General features: G+C 36.4%; 1 protein-coding gene across 10 annotated transcripts in view; it reads left to right on the forward strand.

Annotated features, from left to right (window-relative positions):
- Positions 1–26,641, forward strand: part of EYA1 (EYA transcriptional coactivator and phosphatase 1) — a 358,798-nt gene that overhangs the window by 241,070 nt on the left and 91,087 nt on the right. For all 10 annotated transcript variants that reach the window (XM_054512561.2, XM_045896404.3, XM_045896403.3 and 7 more), the window contains 2 exons: positions 11,037–11,119; positions 11,521–11,707. In XM_054512561.2, the coding sequence (XP_054368536.1) occupies positions 11,037–11,119; positions 11,521–11,707 (270 nt within the window). The remainder of the gene's footprint in view (positions 1–11,036; positions 11,120–11,520; positions 11,708–26,641) is intronic.

Here is a 26,641-nt window from a genome sequence, read left to right on the forward strand (position 1 = left end):
GCTTTGAGGAAAACCCAGCGTTCCATAATAACTTAGTCCTGTTGATTCTAGATGGTTACAAGTAGTGATCATCTTTACTCCTATTTTCATCTCTGGTATCAGTTATAGAATATGCAAATGTCTGTTAAATGTGGAGAGGTCAATGCCACAAAGAAGGTTAGAGATTAAGATTTGTAAGGACCCTAGCTCGCTTCATTTGGAGAAGTGAATTTGGAATTTAGCATAATAAAGATCTTGGTTAGTTTATGATCATGGTTTGTCCAAAGCAATCTTCCCTTGTGCTCATGCTCATCGGAGGAGCTGGTTGGGGACATCATGGAATGGGGGTGGGGGTATACAGTGCTGCTCTGAGTGTTTTATTGCCCATGAATAGTAGTTGTGGTGAGGAGCATTCCTATCATTCTGCACCAGGAAGGTGTCAGGATTGGTCATGATAGATAGGAGGGGCTACACAGATATTCCCGAAAACCAGAGGGCTCTGGAAACTTCACTTTGTTTATTTTCCTTAGGCTTTATTGCTCTCGGTTAGAGAAGAAAATAACACAAAATCTGACGCCCTCTTTGTATATTATGTTGTTCATTCTGTTAAAGAGATCGGGGTTCAAACCAGTGAAGGAGACAAAGGGAGAGCAGGGGTTTATTAAAAGGTACGTGGCAGGCTGCACAACTCTGCAGCCTTCCACGCTGCCCTTATCTGGGGCTCATTATCCAGTGGAAATGATCTAATAATAACCTAATGAGGGAAACCATCCTTATTTCCTTTGTTCTGCCCATCCAGGGCTTTTCAAACATATAGCTGAAGTGTTTCCATGTACAAGTCCTTTAGAAACTCAGAATTACTTAGCAAAATGTACTTTGAAAGTTTTTCATTATCCATAGAAATGGTATTTTTCAAGAGGAAAAATAGCAAACTCCAAACTGCATGGTTTTAAGAAACCTTTTTCAGAATCTGCTCTGATAAAGCATTTGAGATTTGTACTTTCTGACATGAAGTGTCACGATACAGTTAGAATTGCAGAATCGCTCTTGCAGCTAGCCCCGATGTTCAGAATTTCCCCTTAATTTCTTTGCCAGTCTACTCATATTAATATTTTAGTTCATGGCCTTTTTGCATTCTAGGACTTTTTTATGCTTGAGCTGATTTTTTAAAGTAATATTCCATTTCAGCTCTTTTGGCATTTTATGTTATTTCAACTAAGGGGTATTAAAATTGTACCAAATTTTGTAGAAATCCAGCTGTCACAATAAGTAATCAGTGATCAGTACCAAATTTGTTTTTTATAGGAATTGTTAAAGTATATAGAACTAGATCAAGAAAGGTAAATGTAAAGACTTTACGGTTTTTATTACCTAAGTTAAAAATGCTCTTTGGAATATAAAAACTATTACCGGGATAAAAAGGAAAGCTTGGTTACTGAAAAGCTTTCTTGTAAGAAAGGGGGAAAACTTTGGTTTTAAATAACCCATCTGGCCTTCAGAGGCCTGTCCCCGGGGAGTTATGCTAACTTCTGCCACATAGATCGCGCCCGATGATGGACATAGCCCATGGCAAAGAGGCCAGGGAAGGAAAGCAAATGGACTTCTGTGAAAATACACGAGGGACAAATAGCATCCTGCTTGCTGAGTAAGTGCTAGGAAACACTCTCAAACATGGGAAGTACAGACAGGCCCCAGCAGGTTCCAGCATTCTTAGGTTGGCTGGGATTCTGGTTTTTAATGTGAGTCCTTGTTCTCTGTGAAGTAGACCTTTGACCTACACGTTACCCTTGTCTTTTCCTAAGTGTTTTGAAGTTACAGCTGGGCAGTATTCTCCAGGTTAAAGCACATTCAAAACTTTGATTTGATATTTTAAATTATGGAGTTTATCAATATAAACTACATTCTTAATATGCTAACATTGTAGGGGTTTATTAATCAAGGTTCTGAGAGGTTGGCTTATTTTTAAACTACAGTTGCTTAGCACCTACAGAACAGGGTGGCCCACATAGGGCCTTCTAGCAAGACTGTTTCTTGTTTGTTACGGTTGACAAGACCACCACCCCTTCTCTGTAGGAACCCCTGACAGTGACAAGAGGAAAGCAAAATCTTTGTGATCCGCCATCTGTGGGCAACTTTATATAATTTGCTTTTAAAATTACTTGCTAGCCTACAAGAGAGTTATAAGGAAGAAGTCTTTTAGTAATGAGATGGTTTGATTGCAAATGTATTCATTAAATTTTTCAGGTGCCTTTGTCCCTAGTGTCTGCAATGTTTGGGTAACCAAAAATTAAGACCACTTTCCAGAATATATAATTCACTTTCAGTGTCACTGAATCGGAAAATCGGAACAGTGGGTTTGGCATGGTAGAGTGGAAAACCGTGACCTGGAAGTGGAGACAGTGGTCATTCCCTAACAGAGTCCTTGTGCAAGAGAGAAAGCAGCATCCTCCCAGCTCCTTGGAAAAGGAGAAGGATCCCTGCCTCAGCTGCCTTAGGAACTGCTGGTGGAAATAACCCAAAACAATGGGGGTGGAAATACCAAAATATAAATGGACTGTAAAAACATAGAATCTTATTGCATTCTGAATATGAAGTTTCTCAAATGCAAGCAAGACTCTTAATTTCATTAATATACCCACTGTATGCCAATATCTGAGTTCACAGTAGCCTCTTAGGAGGCCCATATCTGTGTGGTGAGGTCGGTGTTCTGTTAGGATACCCATGTGGTTTGTATATGGATGTGACATCCTTGTACCATCTCTGGGATCCAGTGGTACTAAATATCTAAAACCAGTGAGATTTTATGAGCTTAAAATCCATGATGCTTATTAATCAATTTAAAATCTTACTTGATCATTTAAGATAAAAAAAACAGGGTACCTGGGTGGCTTAGTTGGTTAAGCGGCTGCTTTTGGTTCAGGTCATTATCCTGGGGTCCTGGGATTGAGCCCCATATCGGGCTCTCTGCTCAGCGGGGAGTTTGCTTCTCCCTCTACCTCCTCTCCCCCAACTCATGCTCTCTCTCAAATAAATAAAATTTTAAAATAAATATTAAACATTTAAAACTCTGATAGATTTTCTTTTTGGAGATTTAGAAATATTTTAAATCCTTCCAGAAGGGTGCTTATTCAAGCCTGCACTTAATTTTCTTTAATTTAAATCTAAAGTAGTGCCTGTAATCTAGTGTTTAAAGATAAGCCTTTATACACCATCTAGTTTAAAAAAAAAAAACAAAAAACAGTAAAGTGTGTGTTCTCTAGATAAAATCTGAGAAATAAGCTGTTATTAATTTGTTTTTCCTTTCCCTCTTTTTTTTTCACTGCTGAACAAATAAATAAGGAAGTTGAGACATGTTTTTCTCTTGTAATGTCTATTGGCTTTCAAGTTGTCCTTCCAAACTGCCCATAGTTACCACCACCATCATCAAAAAAAAAAAAGTTATTAAAAGTCTTCCTCCTTACCTGATTCTTTAGGACAGGTATATTATTACCAGACCCTTTTGTCACTTACCACACTAGACTAAAATTCTTAAGCACCAGTTCTGTCTCTCACATGAGCCTAGATGAAACCCTTCAAAGGCATGAATCAGCCATGGCTTATCCGTGTCCACGTGAGGCAGGCAGGATAAATACATCACAGGAATCTAAGGAACATAGGATGGAAGCAAGACTAGTGAAGAGGCAAATTCCATGGCTTCCGTTAGAAAGCTGGGATTCCCAGAAAGTGAAATCTGTGCAGAGAGGAATAGTCAGGGAAAGTTTATTGGAAGTTAGGACTTGAACCAGGCCTTGAAGGATGAGAAATGAGGACTGTTAGAAGGAAGCAGGAATGAGTCTTATGTGTTTCCAGGATCCCAGGGATCCCATCCTGAATTAATATAGCAGGCTGTGGATGAGGGAGCCTAGGCAACATCCATCCCAAACTCTCCTCCCCAAGCCCCATGTCCCTTCCCCAGGCCCAGTTATATGCACATACATGTCTTTGCACATATGACAGCTTCCCCCCCCTGCCCTTTAACATTTTCTGTGCCGCAATATGCTCTCATATTGGCATGTTCAACCGTCAGATTCTTGGGTTTTTCAGTTAAAGAATGCCATGTCTTTTCCTGAACTGTTAATCTTTTCTTAAATGATCAAGAAACTTCTCTCACCTACCTTTCATCTCTCCCCTTACTTTTGTAAGAACCTTTCAGTCTCTGAAAGGTTTGGGCAGTTATCCCTCACTGCATGCGAGAAACATACTACTTGTGCTTTTTGGGTTTTTTGTTTTGTTTTTTTGTTTTGTATTTGTTTTGGGGGTTTTTTTTTGGTGCAGTTGTATTTTCCTTCCCAAACTAACCAGGTGTTTTCATTCACTTGATCAGCTTTGTCTCTTAGAGGTATTCTGAAAGGAAAATTTTTTTCAGTGTTCCTTTCCGCTCCCCACCAAAAAAAGAAGTATTGCTATGATTTTTCACAACAGTAAACTATTTAAATAAGATTTTTGTCTTAATAACTGGGTAGGAAGCTTCCTCCACTGCCACCACGCTTGGAGCATAACTTAATTCCAAACTATACCAAGAATAATACTGTGCATTATTGGAGCTTCACTTGAACCCATCCCTGCCAAACTCCACAATTAAGAAATAATGAGTTCTAAGTGGGAATCCTTTCTACTTTGGCGAATTTTTGTAACATTCCGCTACATAAAATATACAGCATTTTATTATAGAATATTTTTGCTCTTTTATTTACCTAAGAGGTTATTTTTCACATAAAGTGGTTTGTCTCTGGGAAGGAGAATACTTTTATATTCTTTTGATAAAGGAATTCTGAATATTAAGCCTAATTCTATGACCTAAGATAAAAGTGAAGACTCCTGAATCAAAGAGAAACTCGCAGCAGATGGACCCTCACAGAGAGAGGAGGTCTGTTTTTCTTCATCGCGTCTTGCCCTCTCTCCCCCTGCAGCATCCATGTTCAAGCCCAGTGTATGGCAGCCTTCTCCACAAATGTGCCTCTCCTGCTGGGCTTGCTCAGGGTAGGAAGTGGGTTTCGCAGCTCTACACCGAAACTTTCTCGGGGGCATTGTCATAGCTATGTTACCTTTGCTTTGCGACATTCTGACCCGGTGAAATTCATCGGGTGGTGTTGGCACCAACTCTGTGTCCGATCGGCTATCAAAGTGGAACCCTCTCCTCCCTTTAAGAGCTTTCGCACAGCTTAAGGAGCAAAACTGCCCCAAACAGTCTCCGTGAAGCTTCCATTCTAGAAATGCCTGGTGAGTGTGATTACTTTCTTAGAGGAAAAAAGCAAGCATGTACTGGTTACGGGTTTCTGAAGCAGTTGCTAAAACATCTACTGAATTGGTACAAAACATAGTAGTGCTAAAAAGCAGGTACTTGGGGTGTTTGACAAATCTGTGGATTTTCAGGTCAAACCCTCCCTCTTCTACCTCAACGAGATGGTGATTCCCATGTCTAATGAGGGGCCTAAGTATGTGCCTTTTAACAGGTAGCTCCTGACGATTGCCTGACAATTAGCCATATGTTGGATATGTTAAAAAAAATTTTTTTCAAAGATCTCTTCCCACCCCACCCCCACCACCCCGAACCCGGCCCCAATTACTTTGAGAGGTAATCTACTGTGGAGATTAGGAACTTTGCCTCTGGAGCCAGATGGCCTGGGATAGAATCCCAGGTCTGCCCTGCTTGTTCTTAATCCTCAGCAGTTTGCTCATCTGTAAAGAGGAATGTAGATACTCCTCTCATTGGGGGGGTGGGGGTGTTGGGAGGGCCCAGGGAGCTGTAACATGTAAAATACTGTTTGGGGGCCTGGCTCAGAGCTACCACTCAGTAAGTTTTAAGTGCTATTTTTTGTTCTTATATACATCTATTTTGCTTCTTATGTTTTTCTTAGTCCTATAGAAAACTAGAGTGAATTTCAGAACTTCTAAAAGCAACACAGAAGCGGTAAGAGGGCATGAGAGAGCATTGTGTAGACTCTGAAACCAGACAGAGCTGGGTTTGAATTTCACTTTTACCCCACGAAAGCTGTATTCTCTTGACCTAACCCTCTGTTTCCTTATTTGCAAAATGGGAATATTAATACTCCCTATAGTATCGAGGTGTTGTGGGGTTTAGATAAAGCATGTAAAAGATGAACACACTCCTAACACATCGTAAGTACTCAGTGGACGTGGTCCATCTTTAGTGTTACCGTATTTTGTATTCTGGGCATGTTTGTATGGGTTGACTACAAATATCCAATTCTGTAAGCTCTAAGATTTCTTTTTAGCCTATTTAATAGAGAAGGAACTAATAAGCTTAAATGTAATTAGTATTTGAGGCTTCATGGGTGGCTCAGTCGGTTGTGTCCGATTCTTGATTTCGGCTGGTCGTGATCTCAGGGCCCTGGGATTGAGCCCGTGTGGGGCTCTGTGCTCAGTGGGAAGCCTGCTTCTCCCTCTGCCTGCTGCTCCCCAGTTCATGCACTCGTGCTCTCTCACAAATTAAATAAAATCTTTTTAAAAATGTAATTAGTATTTAATTTATATTAATTTGCTAATTATTAGTACTAATTAGCTTGAAATACTGATGAGTAGTCATGGATATATATAAATATATATTTATAATATATATTTATAATATATAAATTATGTATTTATATATGTATTTATACATTATAAATACATATATATTTATAAATATATAAAAATATATATTATACATTTTATATATTGATATATTTTATATTTATATATGTATATATTCTATATATTGTATATATTATATAAACATATTTATAAATATATAAATATATATAAATTTGTGTACATATTACATAAATTTATATAATAAAATATATAAGTATATGTAATTATATATAGGTATATATTATATAAGTATATGTTTATATATATACATATATAATTTATTATATAAATTTATATAACACTGTATATACATTACAGAGGTAGGTAGGTAGATAGGTAGATAGGCAGATAGACAAGAGATTCAGTAATCCAGGCTTAGGAGGAAAGAGAATAGGGGAATTCAGGGAAGGTTTTTCAGAAGAAAGGTTTCTAGTCCATGCTGAGTTATTGATTAGATATTAGGATACAATGGGGAGGAAGTAAGAGGAGTCGCCTTAAGAGAACCACATGTTGCTTCCTTTCTGTGAAGTTAGGCTGGAATGTCTATCTGGGTGGGTTCGGTTGAGGTTCCTGGGAAGAAGCCAAAGAAGTCCAAAAGATAAACTGGAGCCAGACCAGGGTCTAGTAAATAAGCTCTGGTAAGGCGTTTGAATTTTATCCTGAGGGTAAGAGGAAGCCACTAACGGTTACTTTTTTTTTTTTTTTTTTTTTAAAGATTTTATTTGACAGAGGGAGAGAGACAGCGAGAGAGGGAACACAAGCAGGGGGGTGGGAGAGGGAGAAGCAGGCTTCCCGCGGAGCAGGGAGCCCGATGCGGGGCTCAATCCCAGGACCCTGGGATCATGACCTGAGCCGAAGGCAGACACTTAACCGACTGAGCCACCCAGGCGCCCCAACAGTTATTTTATTTTATTTTTTTTTTTAAGATTTTATTTACGTTTTTGACAGAGAGAGACAGCGAGAGAGGGAACACAAGCTGGGGGGTGGGAGAGGGAGAAGCAGGCTTCCCGCAGAGCAGGGAGCCCGATGCGGGGCTCGATCCCAGGACCCTGGGATCATGACCTGAGCCGAAGGCAGACGCTTAACGACTGAGCCACCCAGGTGCCCCAACAGTTACTTTTTTTAAACAGGGGAGTGAGAAGAGCAGATACGTACATTAGAGAAAGTATTCCACCTTTGTGGAAAATGACCTGGAGGGGCCGGAAGATGGGCAGGAAACCAGTAGAGGTTGTTGCCGAAAGCCAGTGCTGGTGGCCTGGACTGCAAGTTAGCAGCCCTCTTTGCCCAAGTCCTACGTGAAGGCACGTGGGGTGGCCCTACAGCCCCGATGCTGGTGGTGAAAAATGAGTATTGCCTGAGCCTGATTCTCTCGTGTGTATACCTCTCCCTGAAGTAACGGAGACCCTTCTGGAAGTTGCATGAAGTCTCCCAGGCCACAGGAGTGCCGTTAAAGCCTGCCGCAGCATACTAAATGGAATGGACCTCAGCCTGCAGTCGGCCAGTAAATGAATATAACTTATGTTGAATTCCAGCTAATGTACAGTCTTAGAAGTAGCAGTAAGTCTGGAAAGTCACTTGGGTGCCATTTCAAGTACTGAACTGTGATTTACTTGGTCATACCTCAGTGGCCTCTATGTGCCAATATAGTGTCCATGGCCTTTTCTACTTTGTTCCAGGGAATAACTTATGGAATGAAAACACACATTTTTAAAATATATTTTCTATATCTTACTCATTTTCTTGGTGGGTAGGGATTATTGAGGTCAGTATTTATTGTTCAAAAATGTGTAGTATAAATGAAAGTAACAAGTCATAACCCAAAGTAATGTTTCCTGTTAAATGTTTATAATAAAGTTTAAAAAAGTATTGATCTCACACTCTTATCCAAAAGAAATTTAAATTTTATTTTACAAGGCATATTTAAAATGCTCAGTGTAAGTTTGCTTTATATATAAAATATCAATATTAATTGTTCACTAATAAATATAGAGTGAGTCCCATGCCCATGAGGTCCAGTGCTTAAAAAAACAAAACGGATGTCATCCTGGTATGTCCTGTGAGGTCCCAAACCATGTCTTAGTCATCCTTTTATTCCCATGTAATTATCACCATGAGTCCAGCACTTAATATATGTTTAAAAGTTTGTGATTGCCACATGCAAATGACAGTAATATGGGGAGCTTGTCTGAGGCCCCAGTTTTCGTGGCAGAATAACTATTAGGAGTGTGAGAGCTCTCTGCATATCTGTGATGGATGTTCTAGGAACTTTGGACAATTGGTATTCCTGAAAGGCACAAATAAAGAAACCTCAAATATGAGTCTGTGATAACTAAATTTGAAACTCTCTTAGGAAATAGTTTCCCTTAATAAAAATAACAAAGCCTTGGATCAGGTTTTCAAAGTTCAGAGATGTTTGATAAGTAAGTAGGAAAAGAATTTTAGATATGGAAAGAGATAAAGCGATTTATCTAGTTTGGGAAAGTAAAAAGAGAGAAAAGATACATAAATGCAGTGGAGAATTTTAGAAATGTTTACTGAGATAAACAATAACAGCTCCTGACATTTGTGTGGTGTAGATTGTGCATCGTGCTTTCCAAAACATTACCTCATTTGATCTGCTGAAGAACCTTATGAAGTAGAGTTTTCACGGGTAGGGAAATTAGATCTTAGAGTGGTTAGGTGATTTGTCCAAAGTCCAAATAGCTCATAAGTGATGACTGGAAACCCCATTTTCTGACTCTTAAGGTAGTACTTAAATGTTGAGGAGTAGCAAATAAATCATTGGCATGTATTAACTCCTGCATCATACCTGAAGACATCTGTGAAAAGCTAGTTCACAATGAAGACTATCTCCTTGAACTGCCAACACATTTATTGCTCATACCATTCATTTGACATAAAATTTTAATTTAAAAAAAAAAAAGGTTTTTTCTGTTTATAGAAGCAACACAGCTGAGTAGAAAAGTTTAAAATGTGCCTTGGCTTCATGAATATTATGTGACCAATGGTTGTGCTCTTCCATAGATAACGTTTCTGAGATTTTTGTGCTTTTTAAAAACGTTTTATACTTTTAAAAATATTTCCGATGAAATCACCAAAACATTTTCCTTGTTTCCATTTTTACTCTAGCAAAATAATATGAAAAATGTTTCCATGTAATTAAACATCATTATAATACCATTTCAGTGTCTTCATAGTATTCCATTTTCTGAATAACACCTATTAAGGACTTGGGAATGCTTTCTATGTTTTGTTATTAGAAACAGCACTGAAGAACATCTTTGCTATCTCTTTGTATAAATCCACGTATTTTTTTTTTCTCAGAGCAAATGTTGGGCAATAAAATTGCTGGCTGGAAGTTAATCATTGACCGAACAGCCCAACCGGAAAGGTTGTGCCTATTTAAATTCCCACTTTGTGGCGTATGAATGCCATGGTCTACAGATTTGCCAATCCCTCATATTTTCAAAAACCTTTGCTGATATGATTATCAGAAACAGTACATTGTTGGGGCGCCAGGGTGGCTCAGTTGGTTAAGCGTCAGACTCTTGATTTCAGCTCAGGTTATAATCTCAGGATCCTGAGATTGAGCCCCGCATCAGGCTCAGTGCTGGGCATGGAGCCTGCTTACGATTCTCCCTCTCTCTCTCCCCGCCACTCACATGCACAACACACTCTCTCTCTCAAAAAAATAAATAAATAAAAGTGTTGCTTTGAGTAGTTGAACAATAAATAAAACAAGGGAGGGAACGGAGATTGCTTTTATGTTTGTATCCTGCACAGTGACTGCTATTTGTTGTTGAACCTGTGTAGACATTCAGCACATAGAATGTTACTTAGAGAGCACATGTAATACGTAAAACATTGATCATGTTCCTCTCTGGGCCTTGTCTTATCAAATACTTCAAGGGCTGCCATTTATTCTTCTGTGAAATTGAAATAACCAGCTTTTTCAGTGGGCCATTATAGTGACCAGCACAAGTCTGAAAGTACTTGAAAGTAGCATTGTAGTTGTTGAGCTTTTAAGAACTTTAAAGGTCCTTTAATCAGGTCCATCATTTTTCATTAAGCCTATTTAAGGTAAAGATATGAAAAAATCCTGGTGTGTTTTACAAATTGAAATGGAAAGCCCAGTGTCTAATATTTTTTGCACAAATGTATAATTTTGCCCATAATTTTATATGAGTTACTCATGCCCTCAGAAATTTAAATCTCTGTACTCTTTAGTGCTTTGCAGTATGGTGAAAATTTTCAACGACTTTAAGAAAACACCATTTTTGGTCATGGCAGTGGATTCTGGTTTTGAAGATAAACCAAATGCATTTGCAATGATTTTCAACTCTGTTTTATCTAAATAATGATTTCTTATGGGTACATTATTCTGCATAGTTTCATCAACCGTATTTCTTTTCATTTTGTTTTAGGTAGCAGTTTTACAACATCATCAGGATTATATACAGGAAATAATTCACTCACAAATTCCTCTGGATTTAACAGTTCACAGCAGGTAATTTTAAAAGCCAGTTTAACTTCAGAATTTTTTTTAAATGCAACAGATGATTTTCTTATATAAAGAAAGATCTGTTTATATTATACTGTGACAGCTTACCTAAGCCTTTTAAGATATGTATATTTTTTCTTTTAAAAACCTCTTTAGCAGTCTTCCATGGTGAGCATTTGGTTTTTGGAATCATTTAATTTTACCTAGTCATGCATCATGGGATAGAAGACATAGGAAGAGTGTATCTGATCTTACATAAAATTTGTTTGCAAGTCTGGGCACTTCCATCAGTGTATACTTTGGGAATTCAGAGAAGACCCAGAAACACAAATATAGTTATACTTTGAAAAGTGAGAAATAAGCAGCAACATTCTGATGGATTATTCTTGTGTGGTTTGATTTGGTAGGACTATCCATCTTATCCGAGTTTTGGCCAGGGTCAGTACGCACAGTATTACAATAGCTCACCGTATCCAGCCCATTATATGACAAGCAGCAACACCAGCCCGACCACGCCGTCCACAAATGCCACTTACCAGCTTCAAGAGCCACCATCTGGCATCACCAGCCAAGCAGTTACAGATCCTGCAGCAGGTAATTATGTGCACTTTATTAGTCCTGCAGGCTAGATTTCTGGTGGTTTAAATGCATTTTTCTACAGTCCTATATTCATGCAGGGGTTTCACAGTTTTGGCAAGTTTTGGCACAGCCTAAATCTAAGTCAAACAGCAGGATTGTGGCATTAACTTTATTTATTTTTATTTGCTGAAAAATTTTAGTATAAATTATGTAACTTCAAAAGCCCTTGAAATTGAGATTTTATTTCGTTGTAAATATACTCAATTTTCAGGAGATACGGTGTTTTAGATACGTAGTTATAAATATTGAGCTATAATTCTTAACTATAATTATAAATATTTGCCCACATATTGAATATGAAAATAAATATTACCTCGAATTCAATGTTTATTATCATTAAATATTTACTGTATCTCCAAAATAAAAAAAAATCAGAGTTAATAATGGAAAACAGTGATTCCTCTGGCTCACCCTTCCCACTTGTGGCCTACTCTGAATTTTGTAACTGGGCATGAGAATTTCCATACTTCTGCACAACCCTCGATAGGCCCTTTCAAATGAAAATCTCTCCATCTCTGGAAATTTTCCTACCAAGCCTTTGACATTTCTTTCCCTCTTTTAGTTTTTTCTCTGAAACTCTCAAAATTGTATGCTTAATTTCCTGAATTGGTCTTTCCCTATATTTCTTATATTTTCTCTTGCACGTCTCACCTTTGTCTTATTAAAAATGTAGCCCCTCCTTTCATGGATTATGAGGTGAGCCATTATCCTCAAACAATCCCAGAGTTTGCTTCCTTTTGCCTTTTATTTTTAGCACCAAAGCCCGCTCTTTGCTGCAAGCCAGGTTAAAGTGGTCTTACACTGAAACACACTTCTATGAAATTGTGATCACAGTGTGTTAATTCTAGTCGGTTATCCTACATCATGAAAACAAATTTTATGGAACAGGTGCTAATTTCAATCTTGACTATAGGTTTATCTTGCAAATATTAGCAGATATCCCCCATAAAAAAAAATCTCCTTTGGGTTTTTAGTGTTTCACATTTTTCTTAAATGTAGGTGAACACTCTTTTGTTCCAGAGCAGAAGTTAGTCCTAAACTTCTATTCCAACGAGCTACAAATACTATTTCTGCGCAGCTCAACTCCATACATTTTAATCTTTGATGATTGTAATCCATTTACCTTTATTCTTTAAAAACTAGCTTGATATATTTTTCACTCAGTTCACATGTGTAAATACAGTATTCACAGAATCTAATATACATGTCTTTTAGATTTAACAACTATATAATTGCTGTCAAAAATTGGATTTACTGTAGAAGCTGTTACAGATTTTTCTTCTCTATTTCCGTTAATTTCATATAGGCATCACGAGGAAAGATAATGGCTTGTCCCAATTTTAGGGAGATCTCATGTTTTCATATGAACCATCTGGGCCATGCCAACTTCTTGCAGACTAAAAGGAGCTTTGAAATAGAATAGCAGAGTAATTTTACTTACTTCATCATGACATTTTGATTGTGAAGAGTACAGTACAAAGTAGTGAAGACTTAATCATGTTTTTTAAATTAAGGTTGATTAGCATTTTCTAAAAAATACCAATTTAGGCATATCAGAAAAGTTAGTCTCTGAAACGTGCCATTATTTTAAGTGCATTTTATTTATCAAAAGGGTGCCATGTGAAAGAGTGGGGAGACTAAGCACAGAGCCATGGTCCATAGGAAACAATGCAAAATGTCTATATGATTTTAAGATTAAATGATTTATTTTAGATTTTATTTGAATAAATGCTTAGTATTTCAGGTACCCATTTTAATTTCAGTATCTTTATGGCTGCAGAATAGGAATGAATTGAACTGGGGAGAAAACAGTATTTTTCAGGTTTCTTATATTTACCACTTCCACTAAAATAAATGTATGGATCAGCCTTCCTTATGTAGTTAGAGGTGGAAAGTTCAGTGAGTTTCCACATTAAAAAGAAATGTGGATTACTTGAGAAATTCAAGGAAGAGTTAGTCTGGCTTTGGGGGTTTTGATTTGTTTGTTTACATTTGCAGTATGACTGGATTCAGCCTAAGTCTTTTGGTGTTAATTTTCCTTTCTTATTAGTCATATATAAGATTGTAGACTGGTCTTTGATGAAAAGGAAGTTTTGAATGATAGAGTCCACAAAATCATTAAAGAATTAGAAGGAATGATTTATAATGTATAACCTAATGTTTTGTTTTACGATAGAAATAAAAAAATGGTTAAAATCAGGTCTATTTTGTTGAAATCATCTCAGATTTTTTTTCTTTTAATTTTAATAGTCTATTAGGTTTAAAGTCAGTATTTTCTACATTGGAAAATTAGATTCTAGTTATGATCTGATCTTATGTATGGCCAGGTTTCTGCCTTTCAGTTTCAAGGAATTATACAGTACAGAATGAATACACAGGATATGTGGCTCTCCTCCCATACTTTATAATATCTGTTCTTGTATTGTTCATGAAATTGTTTGTCATAATGAACATACAAAGATAATCTTGCAAGGATTTTTCAGGCCAAACATATCAGGACTCATTATTTGGTATTATGCATTTTTAAGGTTATGAAGAATAGCTATCTTTTAAGTCCATGGTGTTTTGCAGTATTACTTATAAATATGTACCTCCTCATGAATCTTAAGTTCAAAAATTATTTTAATGTGGGCGCCTGGGTGGCTCAGTTGGTTAGGCGACTGCCTTCAGCTCAGGTCATGGTCCTGGAGTCCCGGGATCGAGTCCCGCATCGGGCTCCCTGCTCAGCGGGGGGTCTGCTTCTGCCTCTGACCCTCTTCCCTCTCATGCTCTCTGTCTCTCATTCTCTCTCTCTCAAATAAATAAATAAAATCTTTAAAAAAATTATTTTAATGTATTTATAATTAAATATTGAAAGTTATATTCTCCTTTGGGTAGATATGTATAATACATTAAAAATAACATAACTGGAACACAAAAGTTTAATATCAAAATTTTAATTCATTTTAAAAAGTAAAAACAGCACCTTTTTTGTCTTTTATTGAGATATAATTGATATTTAACATATTAGTTTCAGGTGTGCAACATGATTTGATATTTGTATGTATTGTGAAATGATCATCATAGTAAGTCTAGTTAACATCTAGCATATGTAGTTGCAGATTTTTTCTCTTGTAATGAGGACTTTTAAAATCTATTAGCCATTTAAATCCTTTGCATTCATTTTTAAAAATGAGTTTGGGGCACCTGGGTGGCTCAGTTAAGTGTCCACCTCTTGAGTTCGGCTCAGGTCATGATCTCAGGGTCGTGGGATTGAGCCCTGCATCAGGCTCCATGCTCAACGGGGAGTCTGCTGGAGATTCTCCCTCTCCCTCTGTCTTTCCCCCCCCCATCCCAGCTCACCCATGTGCTCTCTCTCTTAAATCAATCAATCAATCTTTATAAAAAAATAAGTTTGTTAGTCATGTTTTGACTATCTTAATAAAAGTTACATCATCTGGAAATAATTAAGTATTCATCTACCTTGGGAAATATGGTGAGGTTTATCTGTTTATGTAGCAATATTGTAATACTTATTGGGCTCAAGAAAATCATACCTGCTCTTCAACTAGCAATGCTAGCCTCCTCCGTCATCATTGAAGGCCATCTTGGTTGCTTCTAATTTTGGCAATTATAAATAAAGCTACTAAATATTTGTGCTCAGCTTTTTTTTGTATAGACATAATAAGTTTTCAAATCACTTGGGTGATAAAAACCCAGCAGTGTGATCACTGAATTGTATTGTCAGAGTATGTTAATTTTATAAGGAATTGCCAAGTTGTCTTCCAAAGTGCTATACCACTTTGTGATCCAATAAGTAATGAATGAGAATCCTGTTGCTCCACAACCTCGTCAGCATTTGATGTTGTCAATATTTCAGATTTTGCCCATTCTAATAGGTGTGTAGCAGCATCTAGTTGTTTTAATTTGCATTTCCCTAATGAAATATTATGTTGAGTATGTTTTCATATTCTTATTTGCTCTGTATATCTTTGCTAAGGTGCCTGTTCAAATCTTGTGCCCAGTTTTTAATGAGCTTGTTTTCTTATTGTTGAGTTTTAAGAGTTCTTGTATATTTTGGATACAACTCCTTTATCAGATAAGTTTTGCAAATACTTTCTCCCAGTCTATGGGTTGTCTTTTTAATCTCTTAACAGTATCTTTCAAAGAGCAGAAGTTTTTAATTTGAATGAAGTCCATCTTAGCAGTTTTTCTCTTTCATGGAATATGCTTTTGGTTTTATATCTAGAAACTCATTGCTAAACCCAACCCAAGGTCACCTAGGTTTTTTCCTATGTAATGATCTAAAAGTTTCATAGTTTTGCCATTTCAGTTTAGGTCTCTGATCCTTTTTGAGTTAATTTTTGTGAAAAGTATGAGTCAGCTTCTCAATTCCTGTTTGTTTATTTGTTTATTGATTTTTGCACGTGGATGCCCAGTTGTAGCACCATTTGTCGATAAGCCTATCTTTTGCTCCATTGAATTACCTTTACTTCTTTGTCAGAGATCAGTTGGCTAACTTTGTGTGGGTCTATTTCTGAGCTCTCTGTTCTCTTTCATTGATCCATTTGTCTTTTTTTTTTCCTAATACCACATTGTCTTGATTATTGTAACTTTGTATAATAATTCTTTAAGTTGGGTAGTATCACTCCTGTGTTCTTCAGTATTGTGTTGGCTATTCTGGGTCTTTTGCCTTCCCACATAAACTTTAGAATCAGCTTGTCAGTATCCACCAAGTAATTTACTTGGATTTGGTTTAGAATTGCATTGAATCTATAGATCAAGTTGGGAAGAACTGACAATATTGAATCTTGACAATATTGAATCTTCCCATCCATGTACACTAATTTACTTTTTATTTTTTTCATCATAGTCCTATAGTTTTCTTCATTAGATTTTGTACATATTTTTTAGATCTATCTTTCTTTTTTGGTGCTAATCAAATCATGTGATTTTTTAATTAAAATTGCAATTGCTCATTGCTAGTATCTAGGAAAGCAATTGACTTTTGTATATTATCCTTGTATCCTGAAACTTCGCTATAATCACTTAGTTCCAGAAGTTTTTCATGTTGATTCTTTGGGGTTTTGTTTTTTTTTTTTTTTACATAGGCAGTTATGTCATTTGTGAACAAAGACAGATTTATGTCTTTTTTTCCTATTCTGAATATTATTTGTTTCCTTTTCTTATCTTATTGCATTAGCCAGGACATTTGGTACAGTGTTGAACAGGAGTGGTGAGGAGACATCCTTGTCTTGTTCCTGTGATCTTAGGGAGAAAACTTCTGGTTTCTCACCATTAAGTGTGATGTTGCTACACATTCTTTGTAGATATTTTTTATCCCTGTCCCTAGTTTGCTGAGAGTTTGTATCATGAATGGGTCTTGGATTGTTTCTAGTGCTTTTTCTCTGTCTGTTGATAGGACCATATGATTTGTCTTCCGTAGCCTGTTGATGTGATGAATTATATCAAGTGATTTTCAAATGTGGAACCAGCTTTTCCTACCTGGAATAAATTCCACTTGGTCATGGTGTATAAATCTCTTTATACATTGTTGGATTCAGTTTTGCTAATATTTTAAGAATCTTTGCATCTATGTTCATGAGATATATTGGTCTGTGGTTTTCATTTCTTATAATGTCTTTGTCTGGTTTTGGTATTAGGGTAATAGTGACCTCATAGACTAAGTTAGGAAATGTTTTTTCTGCTTCTATTTTCTGGAACAGATTGTAAAGAATTAGTATCATTTATCTCCTAAATATTTGGTAGAATTCACCAGTGAACCCATCTAGGCCTAGTGTTTTCTGTTTTGGAAGATGGATTATTGATTAAATTTCTTTAATAGATATAAACCTATTCAGATTATCTATTTCTCCTTGTGTGAGTAGATTGTCTTTCAAGGAATGGTTCATACCATCTAGGTTATATAATTGGTGGGCCTAGAGTTATTTATAATATTCCTTTATAATCCATTTAATGTCCATGGGATTGCGTGTGATGGCCTTTTTCACTTCTGATATTAGTGATTTGTGTCTTCCCTTTTTTTTGGTGCCTTGGTTAGCCTAGCTGGAGATTTATCAATTTTATTGATCTTTTCAGGAACCAACTTTCCATTTCTTTGATTTTCCTTTATCGTTTTCCTGTTTTCAATTCATTGACCTCTCTGACTTTTATTATTTCTTCTGCTTTCTTTTGATTTAACTTGGTCCTCTTTTTCTAGTTTCCTAAGGCTTGAAGCTTAGATTGTTAATTTTAAATATTTCTTCCCTCCCAATACATGCATTAAGTGCTATCAAGTTCCTTCTAAATATTGCTTTTGTTGCATTCCACAAAATTTAATATTTCTATTTTTATTTAGTTCAAAATATTTTTCTTTCCATTATCATCAAAACCCTCCGTTTTGAAGAGGTATATATTTATAAACATTGGAGAAAAATATTAGAGATTTGATGATGTACAGTATGTATCATTTGTGACAGCTGTGCAATTATTCACATCTTCCCAGTTAAATGGCTTTCTGTTGTTAGAGAATGTTTTTAGTTTCTGAGAAGAAGAGTATTCTATGGTAAATTCAAATCCCACTATCTATAAGAGAAAATTTTGATCAAAGTCAACTCTTTTTTTAGTCAATTCTAAGACTTGTAAGACATTATCACAGTTAAATCTATGGTTACTTGAAATTTTAAGTGATGGGTTTAATTTTAAATTTCTTTTTTAAAACAATTCTTAACAAAGTAGATGGTTTTCTTTTATGTTCAAAAACAGAGGTAAGAAAAAAAGAAAAAGGCATTTTAGGATGTTTTCCTTTTGTGATAGTATCTGAATTCACATATTATCATCTCTTAGCCACCTACATGTGATGAATATGTTATTTTCTTATATTAAACACTGAAATTTTAAGGTATATTAGCAACATAACCAAATTTTTTCAAAAAAGTGATAAAAATTATTTAACCACCATTTGAGAGTAATTGTCATGAAGGAATTTTCTAAATTGACTTTCTTAGAAGAGTACTTAAGCCATTCTTTTACAAATATTTTTCTTTACCATATGACTTCTCTATGTATGATCAAAATATGAACTTCTACGGTGCCTGGATGGCTCAGTCATTAAGCATCTGCCTTCGGCTCAGGTCATGATCCCAGGGTCCTGGGATTGAGCCCCGCATCAGGCTCCCTGCAGCGGGCTCCCTGCTCAGCGGGAAGCCTATTTCTCCCTCTCCAACTCCCACTGCTTGTGTTCCTGCTCTTGCTTGTGCTCTCTTTCTCTCTCTCTGTCAAATAAACAAATAAAATATTTTTAAAAATTGGCTTATTTGTAATTCATTTACTGTACTGTACTTAAATAATTTGGATCGAACACATATTTTTTGTCAAAAATCTCTTAGAACATCTAATAATTATGACAGCTATCAAAAATAATACATAGTAAAAATGTAAGTGATGTCTTTAGAGCTTTATATTACATGTAATCTTATAACACACCCATGAGGTGTAGGTACTATTTGTCCCCATTTTACAGATGAGGAAAATGAGGTACATAGCTCTTAAATGCTCAATAAATAATAAGTATTATTGAGTTAATTGAGAATTTTGAGGCCAAATTTTTGTGAAAGGACTAGTCATGTATAACATTGTATTTTTGAAATACTATAAAGCCATGAGAAAAGAATAAATGGTAGATAAAACACTTTAGGTGAATGCAAAATAAAGCTAGTTATTTGTTCATCAGGAATGAGTTTTAGCACAGATACTATAAAAAGTCAGGTTTTCAAAGGATTTGTTCACTCGAATTCTTACCAAAAGGTAGACGTTGAAATCTACCTTTTCATGCTCTGACTGCATGCAGACGATTTACTGGTTAAGGTGATATACAGGAATCTTGCCAATATTGAATTTCAAGTGACAGAGGAAAAATCAGTATAAGAGGGAATTCAATATGCATGGGAAACCATTTGTTCCCTCTGCTTCTTTGATCCTTGCCAAGGCACACGAAAGTAGAGCAAAGCGCCTGAAAACCGGGAACATTCTTGTCCAAAGTTGCAGGGGAACTCTGAGCTCTCACAGGAATTCAGTGTGACAGGATGAAAAACTAAACTGCCGGCCGTCTGCCTTTTAAATGCAGGAAATTTGGGCCACGTCTATATGACCAAACACGCCTACATTGTCCACTGTAGAAATGATCCTGAGGTTTGCAACAGCATGCATCTTGACTCCTACTCTTACATTTTGCCGAGTGAGCAATTCTGAAAATCTTTAGGCCATACTTGCTCATTTTCACTGATGCCTTGTGGACTTTGGAGAAGTTTGCAATTTGTTCAGCTCAAAAATAAACTCTTTTACTGAAGCAGTTTTAACTAACATTCTGGAAACATTTGTCTGCAAAACAAATATTTGTGTCTAAAATAGTCAGGCTATTAAGATGTGAGAAAACAAAACAGATGTTTGTTTGGGGTTCTTGGGTTTGTTTGTCTTGATGGCATTTGCTTGCTTGCTTTTTCTTTTTTCTCCACTCCAGAGGAAACACAGTGTTAACCTTAATGAGATTATAAAATTCTTGAAAATAAAGTTCACTTTTTGTTTTATATTGTCAGGAATGTCATAAAAATAAGTTGCCTTATCTTTGAGTTTTGGACTATGTTTCCAAAAAGTGAAAAATTCAGTGTTTTAGAATTTTCCCATTTTGTGCCTCATTACTGGTTTGACTAATTTTTTCAGTTTGTTGTCTGGAAGGCAGGATGCTGTATAGAGTTAATTTTAGTATACATGCATTCAAATATATCATTCTTCTATTTATATTTAACGTATGATTTGTATATAAATACCCAAAATAAGAAAACATACATTATTGAACTATATTTTTATTGAGTTAAATTCGTTTACTAGCCCTCCCAAACATTTATTACTTTATCTTTATAATTCTTTCTTCTATTTATACTTAACATATGATTTGTATAAATACCGCGCGCTAACCGATTGCGCCACTGGAGCTCCTTAACATATGATTTGTATATAAATACCCAAAATAAGAAAACATATATTATTGAACTATATTATTGAACTATATTATTGAGTTAAATTCGTTTGCTAGCCCTCCCAAACATTTATTACAAGCTAATTGATTCCTTGTTTCTGTAAAGCATTAAGCGTCCTATGGGACCAACACAAATCACTGTAATAAGTTCCTTGTTTAAGTTGGAGGACATCAGCATTTACTGATACAAAATTTTTTAATTAGGGATGGTTGAGAAAAGAACATACAAATTTATCTGTGCCTCATTTAATTTGGATTGAATGGTTTAGTGGATAAATTTTGGGTTAACTTTTATTTTCTGGGGGGGTAATTTTATTTATGTATTTTTTTTGAAACATTGTTAATACACAATGTTACATGAGTCTCAGGTGTACAACATAGTAAACTGACAGGTCTATACTTTATGCTGTGCTCCCCACAAATGTAGCTATTATCTGTCACCATATACCATTATCACAATACCACTGACTATATTCCCTATGCTGTGTCTTTCATCCCCATGATTTATTGGATTTAACTTTCAAATAAAGGTAGGATTGATGGATTGATGGCTATTGATTTTAGTCCTAGTTCGATAGCCAAAAATTTAAGTTTAATGAATTTTTAAAATTTACTAAAGAAGAACATATGATCATGGGACAAAATTATAAAAGTATAGAAGGGTTTACAGAGAAGAATAAAATTCCCTTAATCTTTTGTAGCCAGTTTTTTTCAGCCGAGTTCCTTGTGTATCTTTCCAAGGATACAGGTTGCTTATATAAACATATACAAAGCACCTGCCCCTGGATACCTTTTTTTTCCACATTCAAGTATGTATACTTTCTGTAATTTTTTTTTCCTTAAAGATAATAGAATACTCTACATACTGTTCTATCCCCTACTTTTTTTACTTAATGATATACAGAGAAAAATTAATAGGTATTTTTGATGTGGATTTTATATGCAAATATAATTATAGCTGATTTTTTTTGTGTACCCACTATATGCCAGGCATTTTTCTAAGCACTGTTCATGCATGAACTTAGTTCATTCCCACCCAACTGCATGAGATAGGTAGTGTTATCATTATCCCCATTTTACAGATGGAGAAGCTAAGGAGAGAGGTCCATGACAGCATGAGGATTTAACTTCCAGAACTTTGACTACAAACATGAATTCTTAATTAGGCACGCATGCTGGTTCTAGAAACTACTGTGTCTGAAGTTTCAAATAAGCAAAATAATGGAAATGTAACCAAAGAGGCAGTAACAATCTGGCATTCATTTTCTTAAATTAATCAAAGAACTCAGCAAAGGCATATATTAGCAGGTATTCTGTTAAATATGTGTTAAATAATTTGAATAGGCTCTATTTGCTCATAAAACAGTGTAGGTCTGAAATTATAGGGAAGTAGTATGTAGTATATTTAAGGTTATCTTGTAGTATTTCCTGAACTATATCTTGGATAATCCAACAACTAATTGCACACTTTCCAGAACGTGTGCTATCCCCACCCCCCCCTTTATCCTATTTAATAATTACCTGTCATGTACCTGCTTAGAGAATAATTTTTCATGACATCTCTACCATCCCCTATCCTTCCCTGAGGACCTGGTTCTCTACATTTCCAAATCTTTTTGTTTTTCCTTTGTTCTTTATTTCTCCACTTGCATCTCATGGTTGATGAGCACTAAGTATAGGGCTGATGCTATTCTTGTATCAAGGAAAAGGGAAGCCATCCATCCTAAAGTGTAAGTAAATGTCTTAATCTAGTACAGTCACCTTCTAATACTTTCGAAAATATTTGTATGACCCCTCCAGAAACTTTATCAAGTACCTCTTCATAAAATTAAAACTGCATTTTCTTCAGTACCATTAGTTAAGACAGATTTTACTGTTGTTCACTTTTATGTAAGTGTTGATATTTGAGTACAATTTTCTAATATTTTACATTGTGTATGTGCACTATTCACCTGGGTTATTGACTGACTTGGTAATCATGGATTGATTTAGCAATCACATCTGCCATTGTTTCCGTGGAAAATAGCTTCTGGGTTCCAAGCAACTGATTTAAAAATATGTAAAACCAGGGGTGCCTGGGAGGCTCAGTTGTTTAAGTGTCCCACTCTTGATTTCAGCTCAGGTCATGATCTCGGCTCAGGTCATGATCTCAGGGTGGTGGGATCAAGCCCCACCTCGGGGTCCACACTGGGGTGAAGCCTGCTTGGGAGTCTCTCTCCCTCTGCTCCTCTCTCTGCACCCCTGCTCTCAAGCAGTCTCTCTCTCTAAAAAAAAAAAATATATATGTAAAACATAGCTGATTTGTAAATTGACAACTCTCTTGTCTCTACAAATCCGCTTGAACAACTTTAGCATGAAGCAGTTGGGCAATAGGGACAGAGAGCCTTTAATGAGTTCCAAAGCAGGATCAGTTAGGGAAACAAATTGTTAGGTTTAAAGTTAGCAGAATTCCTGTACTTGAGGTCTTTCTGGATCCCTTGATACAGTAATATCCACTGAAAACCAAATATAATGTACATGCTTCCCAATCATACTTGGCTGGGAACCACTCCACCCACCTCCTGCCCCCATAGGGCATATCTATGAACTTGGGCACTGCACTGCCTCACAATATAATTAAGAAAAAGGAGTGGTGGCTAAGGATTTGGGGTTAGGCTAACCTGGATTTGAATCCTGGCTCTATTATTTACTCTGGGCAGGTCACCTAGCACTTTAGCGTATCAGTTTTCCATTAAATGAGGATAATACTGCTCATGTGTATGGGATGAATGTGGGGATGACTTTATGTAAGTGGCCAACAAAGTGATGGACACCCACTGGGCCCTCAAGTGTTCATTTCTTCCATGCATGCATTTAGCAGGTATTTATAAAAGCTTACAGCGTGCGAGGCCCTGTGCTTGGCCCAGGGGATAAAGAGGAGACAAGAAGGGCAAGATCCCTGACAATAGGAAGCCGGTGTGTTTTCTTCCCTCTGGAAGGCTATTGCTGTAGTGCATTGTGCATTGTGGTTGTTTCAGACGCAAAAGCCCCCAAAGTGTGGTTCACCAGTTTCCTTCACGTAGTATGATGGGGAGAGGTTTAAGGCAGAGGTTGAAATGTGTGAGGATGGATGACAGAAGTTTCTATGAGGTTGTCCACAGAGGAGACAATGGCTATATTCCAGGAGTGATAAAGCTCTCTTAATTTAGTTACTAGACCTTGACTGAGGAGTTAATTTACCGGGGAGACCACAATCAGTGATGGTGTGAAAGGGAAGTAATGTTATAGAATACAGATAGAGAAGTCAAAGCAATTCTCTAAAATTAGTTCAAATAATATTTATTCATCTCTGACTTCTGGTTAACCCTATAACACTAGTCAACAAGTCTACTTGTGTTTATTTTATTCTGCCCAAGTTTCTGTGGGAGAGTTCTACAGCCGATAAAGTTGTTAAGATTCCTTTATTTTAAGTGTTCTCCTCTTTGATAAGGTAATATTCACTGAGAATATAATATTATTAATGTAATTTATTCAAGACCTTGCTGAGGTTTTTGGGGTTTGTTTGTTTGGTCAAGACAGAGACAACTCCCACTTAAAAAATCTCCCAGTATAACATTTTCATGGTCACACTCCGTGGCATGTAATTTTGAAGGCTTGATGGCCTGTTGCTTGGTAGGTCTATAAGAATCCCAAGCAGCTTTTCAAGGACTATCGTGAGCCTTACCTTATGGCTGTAGCCTTCCACATGGGCATCTTCCCTGGTTTGGTCCCTTTATTTTCACAAGAGAACATCCTTTTTATTCTCAGCACAGGTAACTTAGTAAAGCATATCTGTCTCCACTTAACTGAGCAACCAAGAATAGCTCCATTTCAAGTAACTCATTAGTATAACTTTTACCTTATTGCTTCTTAACACCCAAGGAGACACTTGCTTCTGTCAGCTATCAAGAGGGCACATAATGTCTCATTCTTCTAGATGTTTTCAGTTTTACCCTTAAAATAACAAGGTACCCCCACTCTAGTGCTCTGCAATCTAAGTACTGAATTAGCCCTATGAAGTCTGCTGTGGTCAGCCTGAGAAGTAAAAATCCTATGAAACCTGCTGTTTTATTTACCATGAGGGTATGTTCCTGACATCACACATCTTCTCAGGGAGCAGTCTTGTGAGGCATTTCTGTCTCATCTCTGTGCTAGAAATACCTGTCTTTCTGTAGAAAAATTGATAGGTCACATTCTGTGTACCTGAGTCCTAGAACTCTGTGCCCTTGACTGCGGACCTTAGGGCAAGCAGACCCGTGTTGACCACTTTCTCTCCTGGCTTTATTTTACCTTTCTCACTTCAGTGTTTTTTTTTCTAATGTACTCATTCATTTTTTTAAAAAAAATTGCTGTATAATTATTGTGTATGTATTTGGCACATGATCTTTTTGGAGAAAGGTAGGATATAAATTACCCAGAAAATACATTAAGAACTAAAATGTCTTATTCAACAAGAATAAGAGTGAGAAAATAGATTTATCCCATCCATTCCATATTCAGGAAGCACTTACTTTCTAAATTTTACATTATCACCGTGTTTGTAAATGTCACCATTTTGGTTAATATGTGCACAAAAACCTCTTCAAGATTCTCATAATTACAGCCTCCCAAGGGCACACACCTGCCCATCTTTTCTTCTTTCCTCAAAGCCCCAGACTGCCATGTCTAATAGGCTTGTTATTTGTTTCAATCCAGCTAATTTATGTAAAACACGTTGCCAATTGCAAAATGGCTCCCAAATGTAAGAATTCATTTTCTCTACCACTGACATTGTTTTCAACTTGTGCAGTTTATTTTCTTTTCCATCCCTGATGACATTTTAAATGTTCTCCCTTTAAGTATTCTAAGAATGTTCTTTCTGTGGAGAATCTTTGCTTTCTAGTTTCCCATTTAATGTTTTCCCTAAAGCGTCTGTTTCAGTACATTTGTTCATCTAATTACCTCCCCTGACTCACTTCTAATATTGATAAAGGTTATCGAGGAAGCACATTTCTCTTGAGACTTATTCCTTAATCTTGCTATTAAATTTCATTACCCTGTCCCTTAATTGAAGGAAAGGCAGAAAGCACAGTTTCTTCTACTTTCAAATAGGAATGAGGGTTTGAAGATGTTCTTCAACATTCCATTAGCTATTCATTGAGCAGCTCTTAATTACAAAGTTGTCTTAGGTTCTGCAGGGATACAGAGAACAAGAAGGTTATTCCCTATCCTCAAGGAGCATTTACGTGAATAGCCAAACCTAATAAACATTATATTTAAAAAATGCTGTTCTAGAAGAAGGAGCAAAGTGCTCTGGAAGAATATAAGAACAGAGATCTCTTATATAAAGTATTTGAAGAAAAAGCTAACAAAAGCGGTGAAATTTATCCTCGGCACCAAAAGATGTAAATGGGTGAGGGACAGGATAGAGATGGGATATTTATTCAAGGCTGGAGTAATAAACCCTTTTAAGTGGGCTCATCGGTGGTATCACTTCTGTCAGTACAAACTTAAACTATATGTAAATTTCGCTAAAGAATGAAAGCCTTTTTGAGCTGAAAGATCCCTTTCATCTCAAAGCCTTTTTGATCTGAAAGATCATCTATATGAGTAAGATAACTAAGCCCGGAGAGATAACTTTGAACAATTCACTTCCCACCACAACATTAACGTGTTGGGTAATTCTATAAGTGACAAGTTACCAAGCCTGTTCAGATCCTACTGTCTGAATTTGTAGGTTATGCTGGCTACCACAGTGAAATGTGAACTACTCAATTTGCCATGTTCAGTAAGTTAAGGAGGATGTGGAAATGGACCAAAGTTTGCAAGATCCATCCCCTCCATGGGTGGGTTATTTCCTGAACACTGAAAGGGAAGAG

This window comes from Mirounga angustirostris, unplaced genomic scaffold, assembly GCF_029215605.1.
Source record: "Mirounga angustirostris isolate CCGP_5_RB_7025 unplaced genomic scaffold, mMirAng1.0.hap1 SCAF_4, whole genome shotgun sequence".
In the NCBI taxonomy this organism is placed as follows: domain Eukaryota; kingdom Metazoa; phylum Chordata; class Mammalia; order Carnivora; family Phocidae; genus Mirounga; species Mirounga angustirostris.